This window comes from Anticarsia gemmatalis, chromosome 20 (assembly GCF_050436995.1).
Source record: "Anticarsia gemmatalis isolate Benzon Research Colony breed Stoneville strain chromosome 20, ilAntGemm2 primary, whole genome shotgun sequence".
Taxonomy (NCBI): domain Eukaryota; kingdom Metazoa; phylum Arthropoda; class Insecta; order Lepidoptera; family Erebidae; genus Anticarsia; species Anticarsia gemmatalis.
The window spans coordinates 1631995-1654218 of record NC_134764.1 but is presented as its reverse complement, the minus strand read 5'-3'; the positions used below and the strand labels follow the sequence as shown (position 1 = coordinate 1654218).

The window sequence follows — 22224 nt, the reverse complement described above, 5'->3', positions numbered from 1 at the left end:
GAACACTTCGGTACATCGCCATATGTTTGATATTTCGCGACCGCGCCCGCCACCGCGCCCGCGAGTCAACGTGAATGAGCACTAAGGTGGCGTCAGGTACAATTAGTGCACTTTCGTTCGTGGCTGAAAAGGCCTATGCGGGAGTGGCAAGCGCGACCACATTTGCGACAGATAAAAGTACCAGAGGAAGATGAGGTGGTTGCGGTACGTTGGTGTCGTAGGACACGTTTCTGTGCTAGGTGGCTGAGCCAGGTGGTATCGTGAGCAGTGACACCGCCAGCTAGGGTATGACTCCAGGCGTCACGATCATTTTTCCAAAAACCTTCAAGATCATTATTATTTTCCAAAGAGCTATAACAGTAGACAAGAGAGGACAGAATCCAATAGATGAATGATGAACAGAAATGAATTAAATAAGGTTTAATCTCTATTTCTACACAAATCCATCAATACTTATCAAAATAAAACTCACAACTTTCACGCCGTCCAGTCAAATTGTTCCCAGTAATAACCGTTCGACCTTCATATATACAACACAATTTGATCATAAAGTCTTTGTTGTATGATTCACAATAACGGTACAATCTCACTGGTGCCGACTACGTAAACGGCAGTACATAACTATTATAATTTGTATTTTTTATAACATCACGTTTGGGTTTTATGAAAATGTGAATGTGTTTTATGCATATTACATTAAGTTTAAAAAAACTGTTTGATATGACAGTACTCCGCTCCTGTGGGTCGAAACCTGTACCAATATTCACTACAATTGGAACCATTGAGTATTGAGAGTTTGACGTTTAAAATGTACTGCAAAATTAGTTTCTACGACGTTCGCTAGAGGCACTGATCAGTTTTTTTATTCATTTTTTTTTTAATGCTAGCCGGTTGTCGATGTTCGATAGTGGTAGAGAATCGGGCTTATGGTTTTAAAAAGCCTGTAAAATCGGCATAGATCACGGGCGCCTATGCTTAATGAATATGGCCATCATACGTGGCTGTCACCGCATTTTAATGTATGTCTACGCCTTCTGGCCTATACTGCTGAAAATCTGCAATAATAAACCCCTTAGAATAGGAGAGATGTGACTTTGTCACACACAAACATGTACATACAATTTTTGTTAATTCTGAAATTATCGTTAGTTAAAGTTTTCGTAATATTGAAAAAAAATGTTAGAATTATATTGTAACTCTGAACATTAATACAAAACAGCCTTTTAATCGATCAGTTATACAATTACTCATAAAAATAAAGTTCTACGTTATCATTCATCACCATTAGATTGATAACGTATAATCAATGACTAATCTCTTTCTGATAACCGCGTAAATATTATTGTGTGACGTCAACACCATTAATGTCATGTTTTTACACCTACACAAATAATAGGATTTATCATTTCTTTTGTTTTATAAATGCTAGTAATGTAAAATTTATTCAGAAGCCGTAAAACTGCGGCTTTTAAATCACATAGTATTTACAAGGGACATTTATCACAAATACATTTTTTTAAACACAACTCCTGCACTTAAAATTCCTCTTGTGTCGCAGGGACTTTTACAAACATACAAGCAATTATTTAAGTATCGCCACGCCGCCACTACCACTGCGTCGGGAGGTCGTAGGTTCGAATCCCAAACGGAATAATTATTTGTGCGATCCACTCATAGTTGTTTCGGGTCTGGTTGTACTTTGTGTCCGTTATTTGTGTGTTTGTAAAAGTCCCCGCGACACAAGAGCAATTCTTAGTGCGGGAGATATCATAAAAAAATTAAAAAAGAACTTTTATTATTTCCTTCAATGTACTAACTAACGAGTCAACAAATCTCCTATTTTACATAACAAAATTCTTATATTACTACCAAGACAGTGTAAAACTAACAATATTTATAACTAACTAGTAGTGCGGTATAAGCACGCATACAATTTCTTTTGTCTACCGCACAAGGCCTCGCGAGATCGCTATCAGGGCACTAATTAAAATTAATTAATAATTGCAGGCTTGGGAACATTATCGTTGATTGTTGATGAAATTTGCAATTTGTTTGTATTAGGCTTGCAAATATAATAAAATACCACGCTTTTTTTTATTTAAGAAACTTGTGTTGATGTAGTCTTGGGAGTGTTATACCTACTGTAATATTTCTTTAATACATATTTTTTGTACATAATATCACGCCTGTTATACCCGAAAGTGTGGACGTAGAGGTGTAAAAAAACCCACTTTTCGCTATTATTGTTAGTCCCATGTAAAGTTACACCATACGTACCCTTAAAACTGAAGGCACCGAATCGACTCAAATAAACTAATAGACCTATTAAATCACAGTGATTGCTTTGACTACTAATCAAACTTATGCTCAGAAATGGCAAATTTTACAAGAAAGTATACATTACTAAACAGGCCGATTCTGTACAGTCGGTACTGTCGAGTGTCGAAAGTTTGACATTCAGAATGTGCTGCCAAAATAATTCCTACGACGCCCGTCAGAGGCGCTGATTAGATTTGCATACAAAATTTCTTGATGACAAGCCGATTGTGGGTAGTCGATAGTAGTAGAGAATCGAGCAACAGTATCAAAAAGTCAACTAAAGATCATAATGGTATCTATTAAATTATTTACTTAGTATCCAAAAAAATATTTAATTTATCAGTAGTATACTAGTGTTAGTAACTGTCTGACCGCGCCTAGGATTATTGACCTGGTTACAACGACAATAGACTACAGTATTCTGTGTAGTTCCCAAATTAGTTGCTGAATCAATGAATTGTTGTTGAAGGAAATGACAAACTGGTTTTGTAGGTACCTGTAGTAATATTTCAGTTAGATGACTGTCATTTTGTTTAGGGTAATCATACTAAAACGAATCTATCACTACATTTTTGTTTTTAAAAGAAGTATTGCTCTTGTGTCGCGGGAACTTTTACAAACATAAAAACAACGGACTCAACGTACAACCAGACTCGAAACAATTATTATTAGTGGATCGCACAAAAAAATGCCCCCTGTGGGAATCGTAGCCACGACCTCCTGACGCAATAGTAGCGGCATGGTTACCTAAACCACTGTGCCACGGAGGCAGAAGAAAATATAAAACTAAAGTACTCTTGTTTTATCTGTCTGTCTGCTGTCTAAGGCGCTGTCTCCACGGGCGAGAGAATCGCGACGAGTCCGCCCTTGTATCGTCGGACAATCTCCACGAACGAGCGATAATTCCGCCGCGTATCGTCGCGACTCGTAGCCCGCGTTTTCCTTGTTTAAAAAGCTTCTCGAAACAAGAGCCAACATTGAAAACAAATGACGCTGCATTTGACTCGCTGCTTGTCGCGGCCGACTAGCGACGATGTATTGACGTTTCGCACGCTCGTTGACACTCGTCGTATCGCGGCGATATTATCGCCGTGTGGAGACGGTTCCATAGAGAGTGTATAGAAATACGTGGCACGACGATAATATCGCCGCGATTCTCTCGCCCGTGGGGACAGCGCCTTACTTAAAATCTACTGAATGGATTTTCATGCGGCATTCACCAACAGATAGAGGAATTCTTAAGAAAGTTTTAAGCGTATAATTTATTAAGTTTAACTCAATGTAGCCTGGGTAAAGCCAGAGTAAGCCTTTGGTTGCATATATTACAAACATTTTGAATCAATTCTGTGTTACAATAACGGAAAAATACTAGAAATAATACTAGTTGTTTTAAAACATACTTATGGTATTTAATACGTAAACTAGCAATTTCCTTGAATGCAGAATACCAATGTTTTTCTCAAGTTTATGTTTGGTTTTCACTTTTCTAACGATGGAATGTAATGATACTAATTATGTATTAAGTAGATGGAACAGTCAACACGGAAGATGTTAAGAAAATATGTACTTAGTATATTTTACTGCTTATCTACTTATAGTATACAGAATTTTATACGCCTTCAATATTCGTAGTGTAGCTTTACGTTTTTGAAAGATACGTAATATCTATCTGATATCTATCAAAACGTCGAAATTATTTACACAAAAAGTGGCAGCAGAAAATTCAGTCCAATAAACTGCACTGCGTTTTCAGTATAAATAAGTGCTTAATACGAATTGTTTCACGATAACTCTTGTGTAAAATAGACGACGAAACGAAACCGAACTTAGTTGAAAACGCACACAAATCAAGTAATGGAAATTGAACCGAAGATGAGACTGAGACGCGCAAAGGTAGCATAAAACATAACCACTGAGTATCGGAGCTTATTCCATACACTAGCTGACCCGCGCAACTTCGCTTGCGTCACATAAGAGAATCGTATTTTCTCCGTTTTTGTAACATTTTTCACTAGTACTCTGCTCCTATTGGTCGTAGCGTGATGATATATAGCCTATAGCCTTCCTCGATAAATGGGCTATCTAACACTGAATTTTTGAAATCGGACCAGTAGGTAGTTCCCGAGATTAGCGCGTTCAAACAAACAAACAAACTCTTCAGCTTTATAATATTAGTATAGATTTTTCTTGAATTAAATTGTACCCACTTTCAACATCGTCAACCAATTGTATCATCAAAGTAAATATTTGTAACAAACGGACAAATAACAAAAACTAGTCAGAAGTATCTTGTATTGTTGCGAAGTAAATCGTTATGTTTGACGAGTGTTTTTGTCTACGTCTATTGTGATGCAAAGTGGAGGAAACGTCTTCCTAGATTAACTAATCTTTTTTAAAACAACGTTGGTACGAATTTCTTGGCAGGCAAGAATAGACGATACTTTTATTACCTGATATTTTAAGGGAATGGTCAAAAAATGCTTTTATGTGTGTAATAAAAAGTGTATTTTACAGAGTAAATGCATATTTTGATATTAATAACATCTGTTATAGCCGATTTTGAAGGCTCAAGTGAATTAAATACACTACATTTCGCCACTAACTATATGAGTTTAATGAAATAGGGAACGAGCTTAATGACATTTACTGGGCTCGTTACCTAAATGAAAGCTACTATTAAGAATACACTTACAGAAATTAGACAAACCTAAAACCAACTTGCCTGACTCGGGAATCAAACCGCATACCTCGTGATTAGCGTGTACACTACAATCAAGACCACAAAGGAAACGGTTTTCTATGAAAATAAACTAATGCATAAACATTCGTTCATTTTCATACCTCCTTTATAGCTAAACTTAACTAACATCAATATTTCTACGAAATCATCAACAGTATAGATTAGCGGTCACTATAAAGTACTATTACTCATAGCAATATCATCACATCTAGGTGTTGCTCATAATGCAATTAGTACTAACTTATCTATAACCTTATCTGATAGATAATATTAATTACAATGGTTTGGGTAAATATTGTGATGCGATAATAATGACGCATCAAGGTACATTTGTGTAAGTAAATCTATTGCAAACTGGCGAAATGTAGCTATTTGTATATACAAATAAATACCTTTTTTACATTTCACGAATTCTCTTATTTATAAAAATATATATAGTTATGAAAGGCTTATAAAACGTTTAGTTTCTGTCACTCCTAAGCGAAATGAAAAAGAGAAAACATATTATAGTAGTGTTTGAACTAAAAAAGGTTTATAGTGCGTTTATGAATAAGAGGGTAATTGTTTACCTTACTATGCGAAACAAAATATACGAAAGCACACGAAATATATGTCTTTTTCTTTGCATTTTCTCTTATTTCCTACAATAAAACTAAATCTTAGTTGAAGAAATTTATTAAGCTTTCGATTAGTTTAATAATCTATACTTCTATACTAATATTATAAAGCTGAAGAGTTTGTTTGTTTGATTGTTTGTTTGTTTGTTTGAACGCGCTAATCTCAGGAACTGCTGGTCCGATTTCAAAAATTCTTTCAGTGTTAGATAGTCCATTTATCGAGGAAGGTTATAGGCTATATATCATCACGCTACAACTAAAAGGAGCAGAGTACCAGTGAAAAATGTTACAAAAACGGGGAAAATTTTGATTCTCTTATGTGACGCAAGCGAAGTTGCGCGGGTCAGCTAGTATTAGTAGAAAATTAAAAAATCCCGTATTTTACAGCATCAAAACATATGTTACAAATACCCAATCACCTTGACGAATTGGTCCATCTCTTGAGATAACATCTTTATATCAACTGTATCTGATTAGATAATATTGATAATACCAAGCCTGATAGACGTGGAATTTCAGTGGAGAGAAGAAATAGGCTTGGTTTATCAATTGATATGGCGTTTATCGATTCAGAGATAGTTTTCGCATTACTAATATCCTAGTTGATCTTTATGCGTCGAGAATTTATATTCTAGACGTTTGTGGTGAGAGACATGTTAGACATATTATAGATGGTGTTAACACTTTTAATACTGCACTAAAATACTACTATACTATCGCTAAAATTGTTACCTATGTTATAACCTTGTGAGCTTTGCCAAAGTATTTTTAGTGGTATTATCCGAAATCTGTGTGTAATTTTAAAGAGATTTCCAAGGATTAATTACTGAAATAAATTACACTATACAGAGTTTTGTGTATAACACTAAAAACTATCTAGACAACTTAAAGCATACTAACCATTATTTTCCCCTTAAACTTATTTTAAACTAAATATTTAAACATAGATTCAAAATATAAGTTCATATTCTATTCCTTTTCTAAAAGAGACAACTCAAAGTTTAAGTCGTATCATAGGAATATGCATTCAAATATTTATTTATTTATTTATTTAATATCAAACACAAATACAAAAGAGAAAACAGAGCATTTAGTACAACATTTACGCATACTTATTTCAAATATTATGCAACAAAAAACATCATATTTCCATAATTACTAGGGTCATTTGAATCATTTGCAGAACATGATAGGTTAATGTCATAATCATTTATACTGAAGGATAATGACGAGAAAATAATTAACTGCAATTAAAAAGAGCACGTTTATTTTAATTGTACATGTCATTCTGTTGCCAGTTAAAAAAATTGCTTGTGTTCTAAATTGCAAAGGAATTAAAACGATATCCGTGATTTAAATATTATGTACTACTTAATTTATAAAAATAAATAAAAGGCTTTTATAATATTTATCTTAAATAATGGGCTTGTATTTGGGCACGTGTAAAAGAAGGAATTAAATATTGTTTCCTATTAGTTCTACCGAAATACCAAACCATACCTAACGAAATTAAACGCGTTAACACAATCAAAACTTATCAGTAAACGTTCGGCCGCAATCAATATAAGTTTGATTACTGTTCGTTAACGCAAACGTGATCAAAATATAAGTCGTGACTAACGTACTTTTTCAAATGTCAAGTATATGAATCATTAAAGTAATTATCTAGTTTAAAAAAAAACCTTCGTTATTTTAATGCAAGATTTGCTATATTCTAGACAGGCTTAAATAAGTGACTAATTTAACGTTAAAAACTCAAGATAACATGATTCAATCGAAAAACCACTAAAAGTAAACTACTGAGCACTTTAAATCAAAGTGTTAGAAAAATACACAAATAGAATAGTTTTCACGTTTCCCAATCCACCGAAATAACTTACGAAACGCGAAAGTAACAAAAACCGTTGAATCCTATACAATTTAAATTCTAAATAGAAAAGTAAAATCTTAAAAGATCCCACTTAGAAGCAAACAATAGTCCGCGCCAACAATCAAACAAGTTTATTTAAACCGTGAATCATAATCTAGAATCAAATGAAAGCGTTCCACTTAGTGACCAACAGACCAACACAACCACACCAAAATATTACCTTGTTTCAATAAAACACACGAAACAGCGACCAACGAAAGGACATAAACAAAAGCGCAAATTGCACAACAAACTCGACACTCTTTCTAAAAAATAACTCACAAAAAATAATTATAACTAAACCTTATCGATGTATTAATAAAGTCTCAATTTGTTTGTTGTCATTTGCCACTGCAAATGTGCTGGTGCACGCGTTGCGTGCACGAAACAAGTAACAAACAGTGAAATTGATTAACTCACCTCGAGTTTTTTGGAGTATTCTTCCGTTACGCGCTCCTGCTCTTTCTTCAGCTCCTCATTTTTGTCCAGAAGAGCCTTGCCGAGCTCCGCCGCGAGGAGGAGGTCCGACTCTTTCTGTTGCAACTGTGTCCACAGGTCCTGCTCTTGTCCCACGTCCATCGTGGTAGTCTGCCTAGCGGCGGACATTTCCTTCACATAAGCCTCCAAATCCTCATAAAAGTGTTCGTCGGACAAACTCAGCGGTATAGGAGTCGCTCTCGTGCTACTCTTACTCCGACTTCTTCTATGTCTGTTGACTGGTGTCGACGTCCGAATATCCCCTTTGCCTACAAACTCGGTTTCATCAGTTATAAAGTTTGGTGATTTGTTACGATCCGGTGGTTCAGGTTCGCTATTAACTTTACTACTTCTACTAATATGTGCACTAAATTCACCGGCCATTTAATCTGTCGAGTTTATTTTCACAACAGTTATTTATTTAACTTTGCACTATTTTGGTGTAGTTGTTCTTTTTGTTGAATATTTTCTCGATGGCTTGTTGGAGCTTGGTGTTTTTGGGCAGTTTTATTTTGAATATGTTTCTGTTTATGTCGAAATCCTTTTTTAATGCCATTATAACGTGTTATTGTAATCACAGAGGTAACATTTCCGGTTCACTGGTAGGAGCACGGCACGTTGGCACGTCACAGCGGCACGTCACTGTCGGGCACTGCACTGTATTATGTCGATACACTCGCGGCGCGCGGCGGCACACAGATGTTGCCTCGACAACGGACCGAACACAACAGACTGCCTGCGAAACCTTCGAGGTGAAACAGCCCGCGACCGACACAGATTATAATGCCAGGTGGGGCGGTAGGTACAGTGTAGGTTGTGCTTAAAATAATAATATTGCTAAAAATTTAGTAAAGATTTGTTATACAAAGAAAATGAGATTCAGTTTGTTTTTTTTTATTTATTTTTCACATTCTGACTAAAATACAAGAAGATAATTTATGCACCCGCATCTATTACTTTCATGTACTTAATATAAAGGGACATATCACCTAACCATCGGCAGGATACTCGTACGAGGAACTAAAATATGATTAACTACTCTGAGCCATCACATATCGTATGAAAAATTGAAAAAAATGGAAAGATATAATTAAAAAACAAGGAATTTTGGAAGGGAAGAAGGTTGTCCATTACATGTGCCTTAGCTACGCGACTGTTAATAAATATTTAACTATACTACAGTGAATAACATGTCATGCAACGTTTTACCTAAAGCTTTAAATAACGTCTATAGCAAAAACTAGATCTTAAACTTACTACGAAACACAGGTAACATACCTTCCAAGAAATCACTTCAACTAAATTCATTCACAATCTTAGTTGCACTCCAAAAATAGATTAAACTATTCTAATCAAAGAACACGGTAGTGACCTAATTTAAAGCAAAAACATTTTTTTAATTAAAACTCTCCGTACATTTATTTATACATCAACAACTCAACATTTCTACTTAAAACAAACAGAAAAACCACTTCTCCAATCTAATCTTTGACGCAAATCAACACGTGCGAGTGAGCAAGACAGGTATATAAACTATACAAGAAAGTAATAAGTGCGAGTGAGATGGCAACACATAATCAAGGTGAACTAAGAGAGTGGTCAAACAATATGGCGAAATGTATTTTTTTATTGTTGGTTAATGTTAGGAAGTGATCTCATACTTAATCCAATAATCGTTTATAATTAAAGTGTGTTTTAAAAACTGGCCTGGTTTACGTAGATGCGTTACTTGATTACTTTGTGGTTGAAGGAACAATGTATGAAGGTTTGCCAGTTCGAATCCCGTATCAAACAATGTTCTTTCTTGATTTTTCAGTAATAGCTAGGAAATCAACTAAAACATCCTATTGCTTTTTAAAGAGAAAAGCAATAGGGTTTATATCAACGTTTTTTAGAAAAATACATGTACGATTAAAATCCGAACAGCTCCTGAAAAAGAACCTAGGGAAAACTACAATAAGTTTACCCTTACCGGAAACCAAGCAATACCAAAATAAATATTTCAGAAGCTTTCAAAATCTTTTGACCAAAATCGAGAATCAAATACAGTATTCACACATCACGTACCTACCTATTAAAACCAAGATTCTGCAAAAAGTAATAAAACAGCAACAAAATAATTTCTTAAAAACCTTGACGACTAGCGGACGCATGGTCACATGGTTGCATGCAGAGATTAAATTTCGTCATGACAAAAACAGGAAGATATATCCTTACACGTCTTGTACAACTGGTTACTGGTTTCTTGTACCATTGCTGTTATAAGCAGGTATGACGCCAGTTTTGAACTACTTACAACGAAAATGGTGAACCTGATTTATATTAAGCAAGAGTAAAATGTAAAACTTACAGTATTTCATTTAAAATACCTATCATACAAATAGCCCACCCTGGCGGCACCCGGGTAATATAATATACAGTTATTTTATTACATACATAGAATAAGGATAAAGTGTCTATGTCCAGATTTCCTTCGCTTCTTAGGTCACCTAAAGGGTATCGATCGGTATATTTTTGTTTGTACGTAGTTATTTCTAGAACTACTTATTTGAATCGAAATCTTCTTGTGTCTAATAGTTTACTTGTACCTATAATCATCTGACAACATTCAACGACTAAACCCCGGTTTCTGAGATACATTTTGCGGTAGTTTATCTATTCAATAGCGTTCAAGCTCATATAAAATGACGGTTTGATATAGATAAACTACCGCTAAATGTGCATCGGAAACCGTGCACTAGAAGAGCAGATTAGGCACTATAGATGCCAGTCAGGCTAAATTCCCTAACACCGCTACTAATGAACAATAACAATACATAACATACCCTGATATAAAAAGATAGGGGGAGGCATTTTCCCAACAGTAGGACACTCAATCAAGGTAAGGAAAAAATAAATAAAAAAAAACACCTATTTATAATTCAATGCAAAACCCAACCTACACAACAATATAAACATATCGTTACCTAGCAGTATCGATCCAACAGTACCACCAGCTGTAGGCACAAACTCAAGTTTCTCTGAAGAGACAATTTCAACTGATAAACCAGAAAGATGGCAGCCCCCAGCGATGATATGGAGATGGAGAAGATAGCTGAAGATGAACTGTCCAAGTTACAGAGACAGGTGGGTAGAAAAACTGTCTATGAATCTCAACTCTTTATGAATTGCCAGGTTTTGCCTGTGAATATGTCTGTGATGATGATTGTTTGTAGCCTAGCCTACTACCTAGGCTTTCCCTGGGATTTTGTCTGGATGTAGTCTATAATTCGGCTAAATTCGGGAACTGTAGAGGATTATATAATTATGTTAATAGTCAAAGTTTAAAACAAAAATATCCTATTTAGGATAACATTTAAGCCCTTCATTGACATTTCACATGGTTCTTGATGTCTAATTACATAGCCTCTACCCATTGGTATAGGAAATAATATAAATCAGTTAATCAGCCGGACTTCTTTTCTTTTCCATAATAGATTTAAAAACCAAACAAAAGCTACATTAGTATCAATACCTAAGCTATGACATTTGGAGCGGCTTAATAGTAAATCGTCACCAACATAAGGAGCAAAAAAATATCAATTTTATAATAATAATGTATTCCAGTTCCGCGTGATGGAGATAGACCGTTCAACGGTGATGACGAGCGTGCAGCCGACCCTCAGGATGCAGAAGAACATTATCAACACACTCAACGCTGATCTCGAGAAAATCATGCTCGAATTAAAGGTGCAATCTGTTTTTATATTAAAAAGACACCTCTTAAGAATTGCTCTTGTACCGCGGGTTTTTTTTTAACAAACATACGAAATACGGTAATAAGGTACAACCAGAAACAACTATTTTTGAATCGCACAAATTATTGTCCCGTGTGGAAGTCAAAGCCACGATCTCCCGACGCAATGGTAATAGCGTGGCGACCCCTTAACCACTGCATTACGGAGACCGTCATTTATGTATATTATTATGTTTTTTTATTTATATAACGTCGCTGGGCTTTTGACTCATAAAACACATAATAACTCTTCTTTACTACCAGAAACATTTTTAATACACGCATGGATGTAATCACGCCATTTTTACGCAGGAGTTGGTAGATATCAAAACGTATTACTTTGCTACTTTCGCGAAAATGTATTTTATATCATTCATTGGACAACTCACACACGGTCATTTGATTACAAACTAAGCAGAGCTTGTACTATGGTAACCAAATAACTGATAAACGTACTTATTATACTTTTCAAAGATAAATTTGATACCAGGCTCAGAACAGATACTAGTGCTCATCACACAAATATTTGTCCCGGGTGGGATTAGAACTCAACACACGCGGAGCTACGGTTATTGCGGCGAGGTGACCGCTTTAACCACTGTGCCAAACGTGCAGTTTTTGGTTACAAGTTACACACCAGACCTTTTTAAAACGTTTTATTAATATTTTTCCCCCGTTAACCCAGAATTCAATTTACGTAAAACAACCACATACCATTTTTTTATTTGTGATGCGCAATTTTTATTTCTTACGTTAGTGGTAATAAAATTTCAATGGCACTATAGCATTGAGAGTGTGCAGTGTGTGCTATTTCGGGCAGTCGTTCACATACCAATCTATCATAATATTTTTAGAGATATCTATGTTTACATCTAGAACCATTTTATGCTTTTAGACATATTATTCCTTTCGACACAACAAAAATACGTTTTGAATTTATCTTAAACTTTTAACATGATATTTGCCAAATGTATAAAAATCTTATATCAAAAGTACTTAGATTAATTCTTATCCCTCGACTATAACTCTTATAACGAATTCCAATCAAAACACACTCAATCAAATATTGCAGATTTCGTCTCACTTACGTTTCAAATAATTTATGAACAAGTTTGCTAAATACATTCACGAAGGACGTTATTACGAAACGCTCTCAATAAAAACGACCTTCTATAAGAAGTCGATGAAAAATATAAAAAAAAACAAACAATATTCTACTACTTCTACTACTACTAAAAGTGTGGTTAATGGTCAACCTAGTGTCAAAGTTGTTCAAGCCGCCCAAAAGGCCTTGGACATGGCTTTACGACTGTTATCTTACTTGACAACAACCGGGACCGACTATTTACGTGCCCTCCGAAGCACGGAGGAGTCCCATTCAAATACAACTATGCGGTCACCCGTCTATGGAATGACCGCGCCAAGGTTTGCTTAACCCACAGACCTACTAATTTCATATTATTTACTTTACCAGTTCACAAAAAGCACCTCAAACCTGTTAGAAAACTCTCGCACCCGGGAGAAGCTGATCACTTTACTGAAAGAACACGAGAAATACGCGGCAGAGGTGAGGGAGCACAGAGGAACTATCAAGGAGCTGGATTTCCTCCTCAAACAGGTGCAGAAAGAGATCAAAGCGCTGAGGTCGAAAGGAACCGGCAGTGACACGGTAAGACGAGAAAATTTTAAAATAAACATTTCGTATTTTATAAGATCCTAATTATACGGTTTTTGAAAGATCCAAATTGGGAAATGTCATCGCTAGCTTTAGTAATAAGATGACGAAGTCCGTGGAGCAATGGTTCCTCCATCATGAAAGTCATGTATTCTATGTTCATAAATATATATCTGTCTCACCAATTGTGGTTTAATTCTAGCTGTTACGTGTGGTGGTTTATAATTGCCTTATCCTACGTTAAGTAGGGGCGGAACCATGTTTTCGTTCTCAAAATCATGCTTTAAACGGATTTGGCTGACGTTTTTAAAACCGACAGCCTGTCTCACCCTTCTTGTAAAGTGGGTAGGTACCAGCGATGCAGAATTAATTCTGTACGCTTGACTTAAACAGAGATAAAAGTATCAAAAATATATATTTACTCGTCAATCATACCGTATTTTTCAATTAATTTCTTTTTTTCAGGACTACGCAAACGCCTTAACCAATCAGATGGTGATCAGCCAACTGGAGAACCGGCTAGACACTGCAATGAAGAAGTTTAACACTGTCAACAGCGAGAACTACTCCATGAGACTCGAGATAGACCGACTTTTAAGAGACCGGTAACACTTATATTCTTAACTTTAATTTAACGTTCCTATATACTTGGGTTAGGAATAATACGACATGAAAAGTGCAATACCATATATGGGCCTATGCTGTAGAGGGCTAAAAGTATCTATTTGTGAATGCAAGTCTGTCTGTCCGTCTGCTTGTTCTCTTCTCACACAATATGAAACAAATGATGCGCAATGGAGAGCCACTACTTTAAATACTAAATATATCTCAATGGTTCAAAAGGAACACAACAATATGCTTTTATATTGAAAATGACAATAACTAATTTTATACGTTTTTTTCTAAATGCACATTAATCGACCATATTTTAACACTGATTCTATAATTAAGAATTACCCAGAAATCAACTGTATAACCTCTCAACTACACACCTTCAAGAAACTTATACGTACGTATATCCTGAGCATATTTATCATAACGACTCGAACTGAAGCAGAGCGTATCAGCGAACAAAGGCCTCAAGTCGCTCCAGAACTTAACATCGTCACGCTTTCTAACAAACTTAGGCTTTGCACCACATCGTATAGGAACCGTGATAGGGTAAACACTTTTCTATTTATTTAACCTTTTACTTAATAAGAACTCTGTTACCCGCTAGTATCTAAAGCAACTGTGTCTTAACCCATTCAGTGCCGTGCACGCCCATCGGCGGGTGAAACGTTTTTACTGACACGCCGAGCCCGCCCATGGGCGGTTGGATTTTAACCTCCGATATCTAAGCCAATAACCATTAGAAAAATGAAAGATTTTGTGAAATGATTCGTTTTACTAAAATTTATTCGTTATCAAAACGGCCTGCAGATATCTCAGGTTTGGAAAAAAGTCAATTCCGACTTTTCATGCCGAACCCGCCCATGGGCGGGCATAACACTTATTCAGGATTTAACAACCTTTTGTGAAATTAGATAAGAACTATAATTTTAACTAAAATTTTATAATTATAAATTTTAAGTAAAATTAAGTTACCTTTAATAGAAATTGATGTTGTTTTGCGTCGATAAAATATAATAAGAAGATTTATAACCTACACGCATAAAAAAAATGTTCTGGCCAGAAGCGCAAACAAATATCGCACGAGCTAAATCATTTTGCACGAAAAAACAGCAGACATAATGATCATGGTAGGACCCAGAAGTCATAAACCATATTTACCTGTGTATAACAAATTCAGTTGTATTGTCTGAACAAAAGAAAGAAAATATTACATATAGTAAATAGGAGGAACGATAAAAATTTATTGTAAGCAAATTTGCATAATGTACTTTTTTTAACTAAGTATGTAATTTAATGTACCCAAGGATTGACGACACCTGACAATTAAAAAAGGCACATATATGTGGGTTTTTAAAAGGCCTAATAGATTTCTTTACATATATATTAGCTTAATTTTTAGGATTGTATGATTTTGATTCATCTTAGATTAATTAAGTGAGAGTTATGCCTTACCTTCATGCTCCATTTCTATTTCAGCTAATAACCAATAAAACTGTCACAATTTTATCACAAATATCGCAGGAAACTTCACATACACGCTTTAAACACGGTACAGTACATGTAAACTGAACATGTGAAACGGTTTATGTCGAAATCTACAGCTACATGCCAAAAACGCCGATGGGCGGGCAAGGATACTTAATCGAGATGCCGGACCCGCCGATGGGCGGGCTGATATCATAATACAGCGGAATCTGGGTAATGTCGTTAATTTTCAGCTAGGCAGTGAATGGGTTAAAGAAAATACTTATTTCCCATGTAGCCTACTCGTGTTCCTTCAAACGTGCTCTTTTATGAGAAAAAAATAGTGCGGTATGTTAAGTAATAAACAAATATTTTCACACTATTACTTGAGAAACAGTTAAGTTGGATAGGTACAGACAGCTACCTCCGTCAAGGGTACATTCTATTGAAGAACGTCCAATTAAAATCAATTTCTTCCTGATAACATCAAGAACCACAAAACCAAACAGACAGAGAGGCAGCGGAGAAAAATTAAAAGAAACAAGGATTATATCCGCTTCAATATTACGTAACTATAAACAAAATATATTTTCATTTAGGTCAAATATTGACACTTATGATAGTCATTACAATTACTAAATCTACCACTAGCCCGGAAAGGGGATGGAGCCAAACATTAAAGCATTAGAGAAAACATAATTATTTAGAAATCACTGACATACACTTCAATTTTATTTAAATACATAACACAAACAAATCTCGGCAGTCCTATATTTTCTGTACTTTGTCCCCAGTCAATTCTTCAACACGTTATGGAAGAACCAGCTGAAACGTCTGATGGATGGGAAGGCAATGATCATCGAACTGCTGGAACAAGCCATCACGACGTACGACCAGCGCGAGGAGTGGTGCTCCAAGCTGGATGCGCTCAAGGAGAAGGCGGCGCTTGATTATAGGAAACATTGCTTGGTAAGATATACGTAGAGCCATTTTCACTAAGTACTTTGGGATTTAAAATGAGTGTATTTGGAGCACACTTCAATCGATTAGAATTAGAGGAATATGATAATATTATTCTTAAAAAGTCTTTATATTCTTTAAAAGACTTCGGTATAAGTCTTTAGTTATGATTGATGATTATGCGTGTGAAACGATAGTATCGAAGCTACTACTGTGCAAGCGATTGTGGGTTTAATTTCAACATTTTTCCTTTCTTCATTTATAAGACAATTTATCTATCTAATCTACCTTTATGTTCCTGGGTTTGATTCCTGAGTCGGGCAAAGTATCGCCATTAAAATATTTATTACAAACAAGAATAGTCATACCATTAGATTTGACTAGATTGCAAATGAGCTCTCCACATAATTATTCGTACTCCCAATGTTTAAAACAAAATAAACATTATCTTTCCCATCTCACAGGAAGTCCGCGAACTCCAACGTCAATTAGACCACAGCATGAAGCTCGAAGAGTTCCTTCGTACGAAGGGCACGGTGCGCCTCACGGCCGCTGACGCGAAGGCTGAGGCCAAGAAACTGGAGCAGCAGGAGGAAGAGATGAGGGCTTATAACAATTATGTTAATATATTGGATGCTATACGGGTAAGGGACTTTGATGCAGTACCTCCATGGCTTGTGCATTAGTGTATACGGCTGCTGATAACGTGTCCCCGAGTTGGGCAAAGTGCTTTTGGGGTTTTCTAACTTCTACTTGAATGTTCTTATGCCCGCAGTGTGCTGTTGTGCCCGATATATTTCTCTCAATAGAGTCTATCACATGGGACTATTTGTAAGAGGCCGAAAAGTGGGTGAATGTATTTCTTACACCTCTATCTATGTACATCGAGTATAACCGCGGCGTGATGTTATGAGAATCAAAAATACACATTATTTTGCCAGTTTAGTGTTTAAGCTTGGAGCAAAACATTGTGATGCAACCCCGCACGAATGCAAAGTCCATATCGCATTTCACCAGTTTGGGAGACTCAAGGTCTAACCCCTATCCCATCTCGGGAGAAAACCCTTTCCTAATAATGGGACAGTAATGGTTAGGTTTACTTACGTTTTTGCAAGGAATTCGCGGGTGAAGAAGACGTAGACAAGCTGATTCAGGAGTTCACTCGTCGTGAGGAGGAGAATTACGCACTGTTCAACTATATCAATGAAGTAAACACCGAACTTAAGAACCTGAGCGATAATGTGAAGATGCTTAAAGTTAACATTGGTATGTAAAACTTATACCATCATACTTATGGAATCATGGCATCTTATTATGGAAGAAATCTCGCTGCCATCTCACCATATTATAAACTCGATTGTGAGATTCAGAATCCGCGTTTTTAGATGGCTATAAACTTCATTAGCACTGTTTGTTTATTCAGCTATTCAATCGATCTTTCATAATCTTCGAAATAAATCTATACCAAATATAATTTTCGGAATAATTCATTATTAATACTAATTCTACACAAAAATTCGCCAACAAAACTTCACTAAATGTACTACGCTACTAACTACAGCACTTAAATCTATAGCATATCTACAGTGACAAACTACATTCAAGTACATCGTTTTCAAAATATTTCAAAATTATTTATAGCACATCCACAAACAATGTTCAAGTTACTTCTAAGAACATCTGAATACATAAGTTTCCCGTAAGTTAAATAGACCAGTTAACTAGATTACCTCTTAACAGATGAAGAGACAGCCAAGCATCAAGCGAAGCTGTACAAACAACAGGACAGCATCGAGAGTCTCCGCAGTACTTTGGAAGAGAAGCGAGCGGCGTCGGCGGCGGCACGTGCCACCTGCGAGCGTAGTGCACAAGTACTCGCTACCTTGTTGCAGCAAATATACTCACTTGCGCTGTTAGTATTGTATTTATCTATACTAATATTATAAAGCTGAAGAGTTTGTTTGTTTCTTTGTTGAACGCGCTAATCTCAGGAGCTACTGGTCCGATTTGAAAAATTCTTTCAGTGTTAGATAGTCCATTTATCGAGGTTTCAAGGTTATAGGCTATATATCATCACGCTACTACCAATAGGAGCAGAGTACCAGTGAAAAATGTTACAAAAACGGGGAAAATTATGACCCATTCTCTCTTATGTGACGCAAGCGAAGTTGCGCGGGTCAGCTAGTCTTTTATACAGGGAAATCTATCGACACGGGTTGTCGTGTCTGATCTGTGACTATTTGTGACCAGCGTGTTTGACTCGAGGCCTAACTTCTTCCTTGTTCGGAGATACCCTTGCCGAGCGGTGGGATAGTAGCAGGATAAAAAAAGTATAGTTAATTCTATGTGACGTGTCAAATAGATATTTTTTTCACTTCACATTCATTTTAGTCGACCACCTTAAATGTTACGTATTTATCAGTAAATAATAGTTACTGTTGATTCTGTACAAACTTATATTATGACTAGCTGACCCGCGCAACTTTGCTTGCGTCCAATAAGAGAGAATGGGTGAAATTTTTCCCCGTTTTTGTTATATTTTTTACTGGTACTCTGCTCCTATTGGTCGTAACGTGATGATATATAGCCTATGTCCTTTCTCGGGTATCAAAATATCTCCATACCAAATTTCATGCAAATTGGTTCAGTAATTTAAGCGTGATTGAGTAGCAGACAGACAGACAGACAGAGTTACTTTCGCATTTATAATATTACTAGCTGACCCGTGCGGCTCCGCTCGCGTGAATGATTTTTTTTTACTAATGCAAAGCTTAATTATTCCTTAACAACAAAATATGCTTTTTTTCACGAAAAATATTCTCAAAATTATTTATATCTCATATAACTCGCGCTAAAGCATATCCGCCATTAAAACTGTTGCCATGACAACGGAATTTTGTTAATTCAATGTCATTATAATATTGATTATTCGCGACTTCGGTGGCGAAACCTGAATTTTCCCGGGAAATGCGTCATTTTCCCGGGGTAAAAAGTAGCCTATGTCCTTTCTCGGGTATCAAACTATATCCATACCAAATTTCATGCAAATTTGTTCGGTAGTTTGGGCGTGATTGAGTAGCAGACAGACAGACAGACAGACAGACAGACAGACAGAGTTACTTTCGCATTTATAATATTAGTAATAATTAGTAATAATTAGTATGGATATATGGATAATCTTAAATTATATGTATACTATGAAATGAATAGCCAGTTGCGCTCACCGGTCGGTAAACGATCTGTGGGTTAAGCAACCATTGGCGCGGTCATTCCATAGATGGGTGACCGCATAGTGGTATTTGAACTGGGCGTCTCCGTGCTTCAGAGGGCACGTTAAAAATCGAAGTCGAAAGTCTTGATTCTTGAACAACTTTGATACTACGTTGACCACTAACCATGCGAGTATGCGACAGACAAACAAACAACATTTGTGAACATTCATTTTTAATGCATGTGTTTTCATCAACAGAGCATCGGATTGTGATTCTCTTCCGCTATTGAAACTGCTCGGCAAACCTTTTGATATAAATGTGACAAACGCACGTCTATACATCAAGAGTTTAGAAAAGAAGATACTCGAGATTATCGACGTTATTCGTATGGATGAGGTAAGAGATATGTTAAGAAAGCTTTTGGTAACTAATTTCTTAGACTATACGGTACGTACCTAGGTAGTAAGCTTTTTTTTACGGCGTTAAAGGCTTCAAATAGTTATATTTGTTTGAAGTATTTGTAAGTCCTTCATTAAGTTTAATAACTAGTAAAGACCAGTTATAGCCAGGTGAACGTTTCTGTGATTTTCTGAAAACAACAAGTTAAAATTAACTTTAATAACAACTATGTACAAACGTTTATTCGTTCATCGCGTGCTAACAAAAAATAAATTTGAAAACCTAGTTAAACTTTAGTAATTACCTATTAATCAAAGAAAAAGTTCTCATAACCATCTTTAATTCGTCTTTAAAATCTTTATGTGTGTCACTTAAAACACTTTCTTGGAATTATCATCATTATTACCTAACAACAAGCTCTATAAGTTTGATTAAATACATATCTCCCCCCCCCCCCGCAGGCCCTGCAGCGCCACGTGGAGGGCAAGGAGCGCACTCCTCCGTCCAGCCGCCGGCGCCGCGCGCGCCCCGCCGCCTCGCCGCGGCCCCCGGGACACCGCTCCTCCACGCAGATCTCCGGACAGGCTTAGCCTTTTCACCGCCACGGACGTTAAGAGACGTAAAATTGAAAATCGCTCACGACGCCATCGACGTGATAGCACGTCAAAAATATCACTTTTTTATAGTTCAAAATAAACATACAACAATACGTTTCAAGTGTTTTCTTTCTCCTGTTATTATTACCTAAACATATTTATTACATTATTACACAAAGACATATAATAATTAGACAGTTGTACCTGAAAAAAAAACAAAGTAAATCATCATGCAAAATGTATAAATTTAGCCCGCAAATCCACGCCACAGACGTGAAGACGCGTCAACTAGTGATGTGCAAGGAAAAGGACTACAATCTAAACACTTTATGCAATATTTCGAAAACAAATTGAAATACTTCACTCCTTTCTGAAAAAAAAATTTTTTGTCTGATATGTTTTAAATTAGATTCAATACAAACCTAAATATGTAATAAAACTACCATATCTAGTGATAAACTCATGACTAAATAAGTGCAAATCGATCATTTTGTGGCAACTCTCGCGCATCTCTATTAGCGGAATCCCTTACAGTGCTTCGTACGCCACTGACGGAATCAGACGGCGCGCTCTGACGTCACCCGCGCTGCTGGACACTCGTAGTGTTGTTGCAATACGTTATTAATAATAGGTACATAAATTCTTGTGTATAATAAATTTTTCGTACACCATCTGCGCCACAAAAATGTCTTCAAGTCAAATGACGACAGAAGAGCTGTTGAGAGTGTTAGGTGTAGAAGATGATGTTACATATTCTGAAGCAGAATCTTTAAGGAGTGACGATTTAGAGGTAAGTTATTGTTTGAATACATTAAACAAACAATAAAGGTATTATTAATGTTGTAGGACTAACAAAAAAACACAGTTATCATGCCAATACGTACTATCTATGTTTATTGTACCTTTTAGGTATAGTTACTACTTTTGTCGTTATTCAATATTAGAAATATGTTATCACTACATAGTATATTTGTATGCTTAAATCGTTAAAACTACGCAACAGATATTGATGCGTTTTTTTAATAGATAGAATGATTAAAAAGGAATGTTTTATGTATAATATTACATTCAAGAAATAGTGGAGAAATATTGTTATTAAATACCCGTGCTAAGCAGGAGCGGGTCACACTGGTACATCTCTAATATAAGGCGGCAAAATTTGAAATCGCAGCGCTGACCACGCCAGTGGCGTTTCTTAACGTCAAAAGGTGTCGTCACAACTGGGATTAGTGCTGTGACTTTTTGAATAAAATATTTGAATTAAGTACTTTTTTTATGCAAATTGTTCGTGTATATCATTGTTATTTTTGGGTAATGAGTACTGAGTAGTGTAAAGTTGACACATGGGAGAAATTCAATAAAATTTTGTGGTACTTTTATGCAATTTTTACTCATAATATAAGAACACGTAAAATTAATCGAAGTTTTATCGATATACACTTTTCCCGTGACTATTATTTTGTAGG

The 22224-nt window shown here is 36.0% G+C and overlaps 2 protein-coding genes across 2 annotated transcripts in view; one reads left to right on the top strand and one right to left on the bottom strand.

Annotated features, from left to right (window-relative positions):
* Positions 1–8805, bottom strand: part of LOC142981398 (bicaudal D-related protein homolog) — a 157745-nt gene extending 148940 nt beyond the window's left edge. Inside the window, exon 1 of the mRNA XM_076127293.1 lies at positions 8006–8805. Coding sequence (XP_075983408.1) covers positions 8006–8446 — 441 coding nt within the window. The 5' untranslated portion in view covers positions 8447–8805. The remainder of the gene's footprint in view (positions 1–8005) is intronic.
* Positions 8806–10843: 2038 nt separating this feature from the next.
* LOC142981862 (coiled-coil domain-containing protein 63-like) lies at positions 10844–20752 on the top strand. Its single transcript, XM_076127999.1, has 10 exons — positions 10844–11188; positions 11669–11791; positions 13312–13506; positions 13978–14117; positions 16386–16560; positions 17016–17195; positions 17667–17817; positions 18292–18463; positions 20021–20159; positions 20624–20752. The coding sequence occupies exons 1-10, from the start codon at positions 11117–11119 to the stop codon at positions 20750–20752; spliced, it is 1476 nt and encodes a 491-aa protein (XP_075984114.1). The 5' UTR covers positions 10844–11116.
* Positions 20753–22224: the final 1472 nt, after the last annotated feature.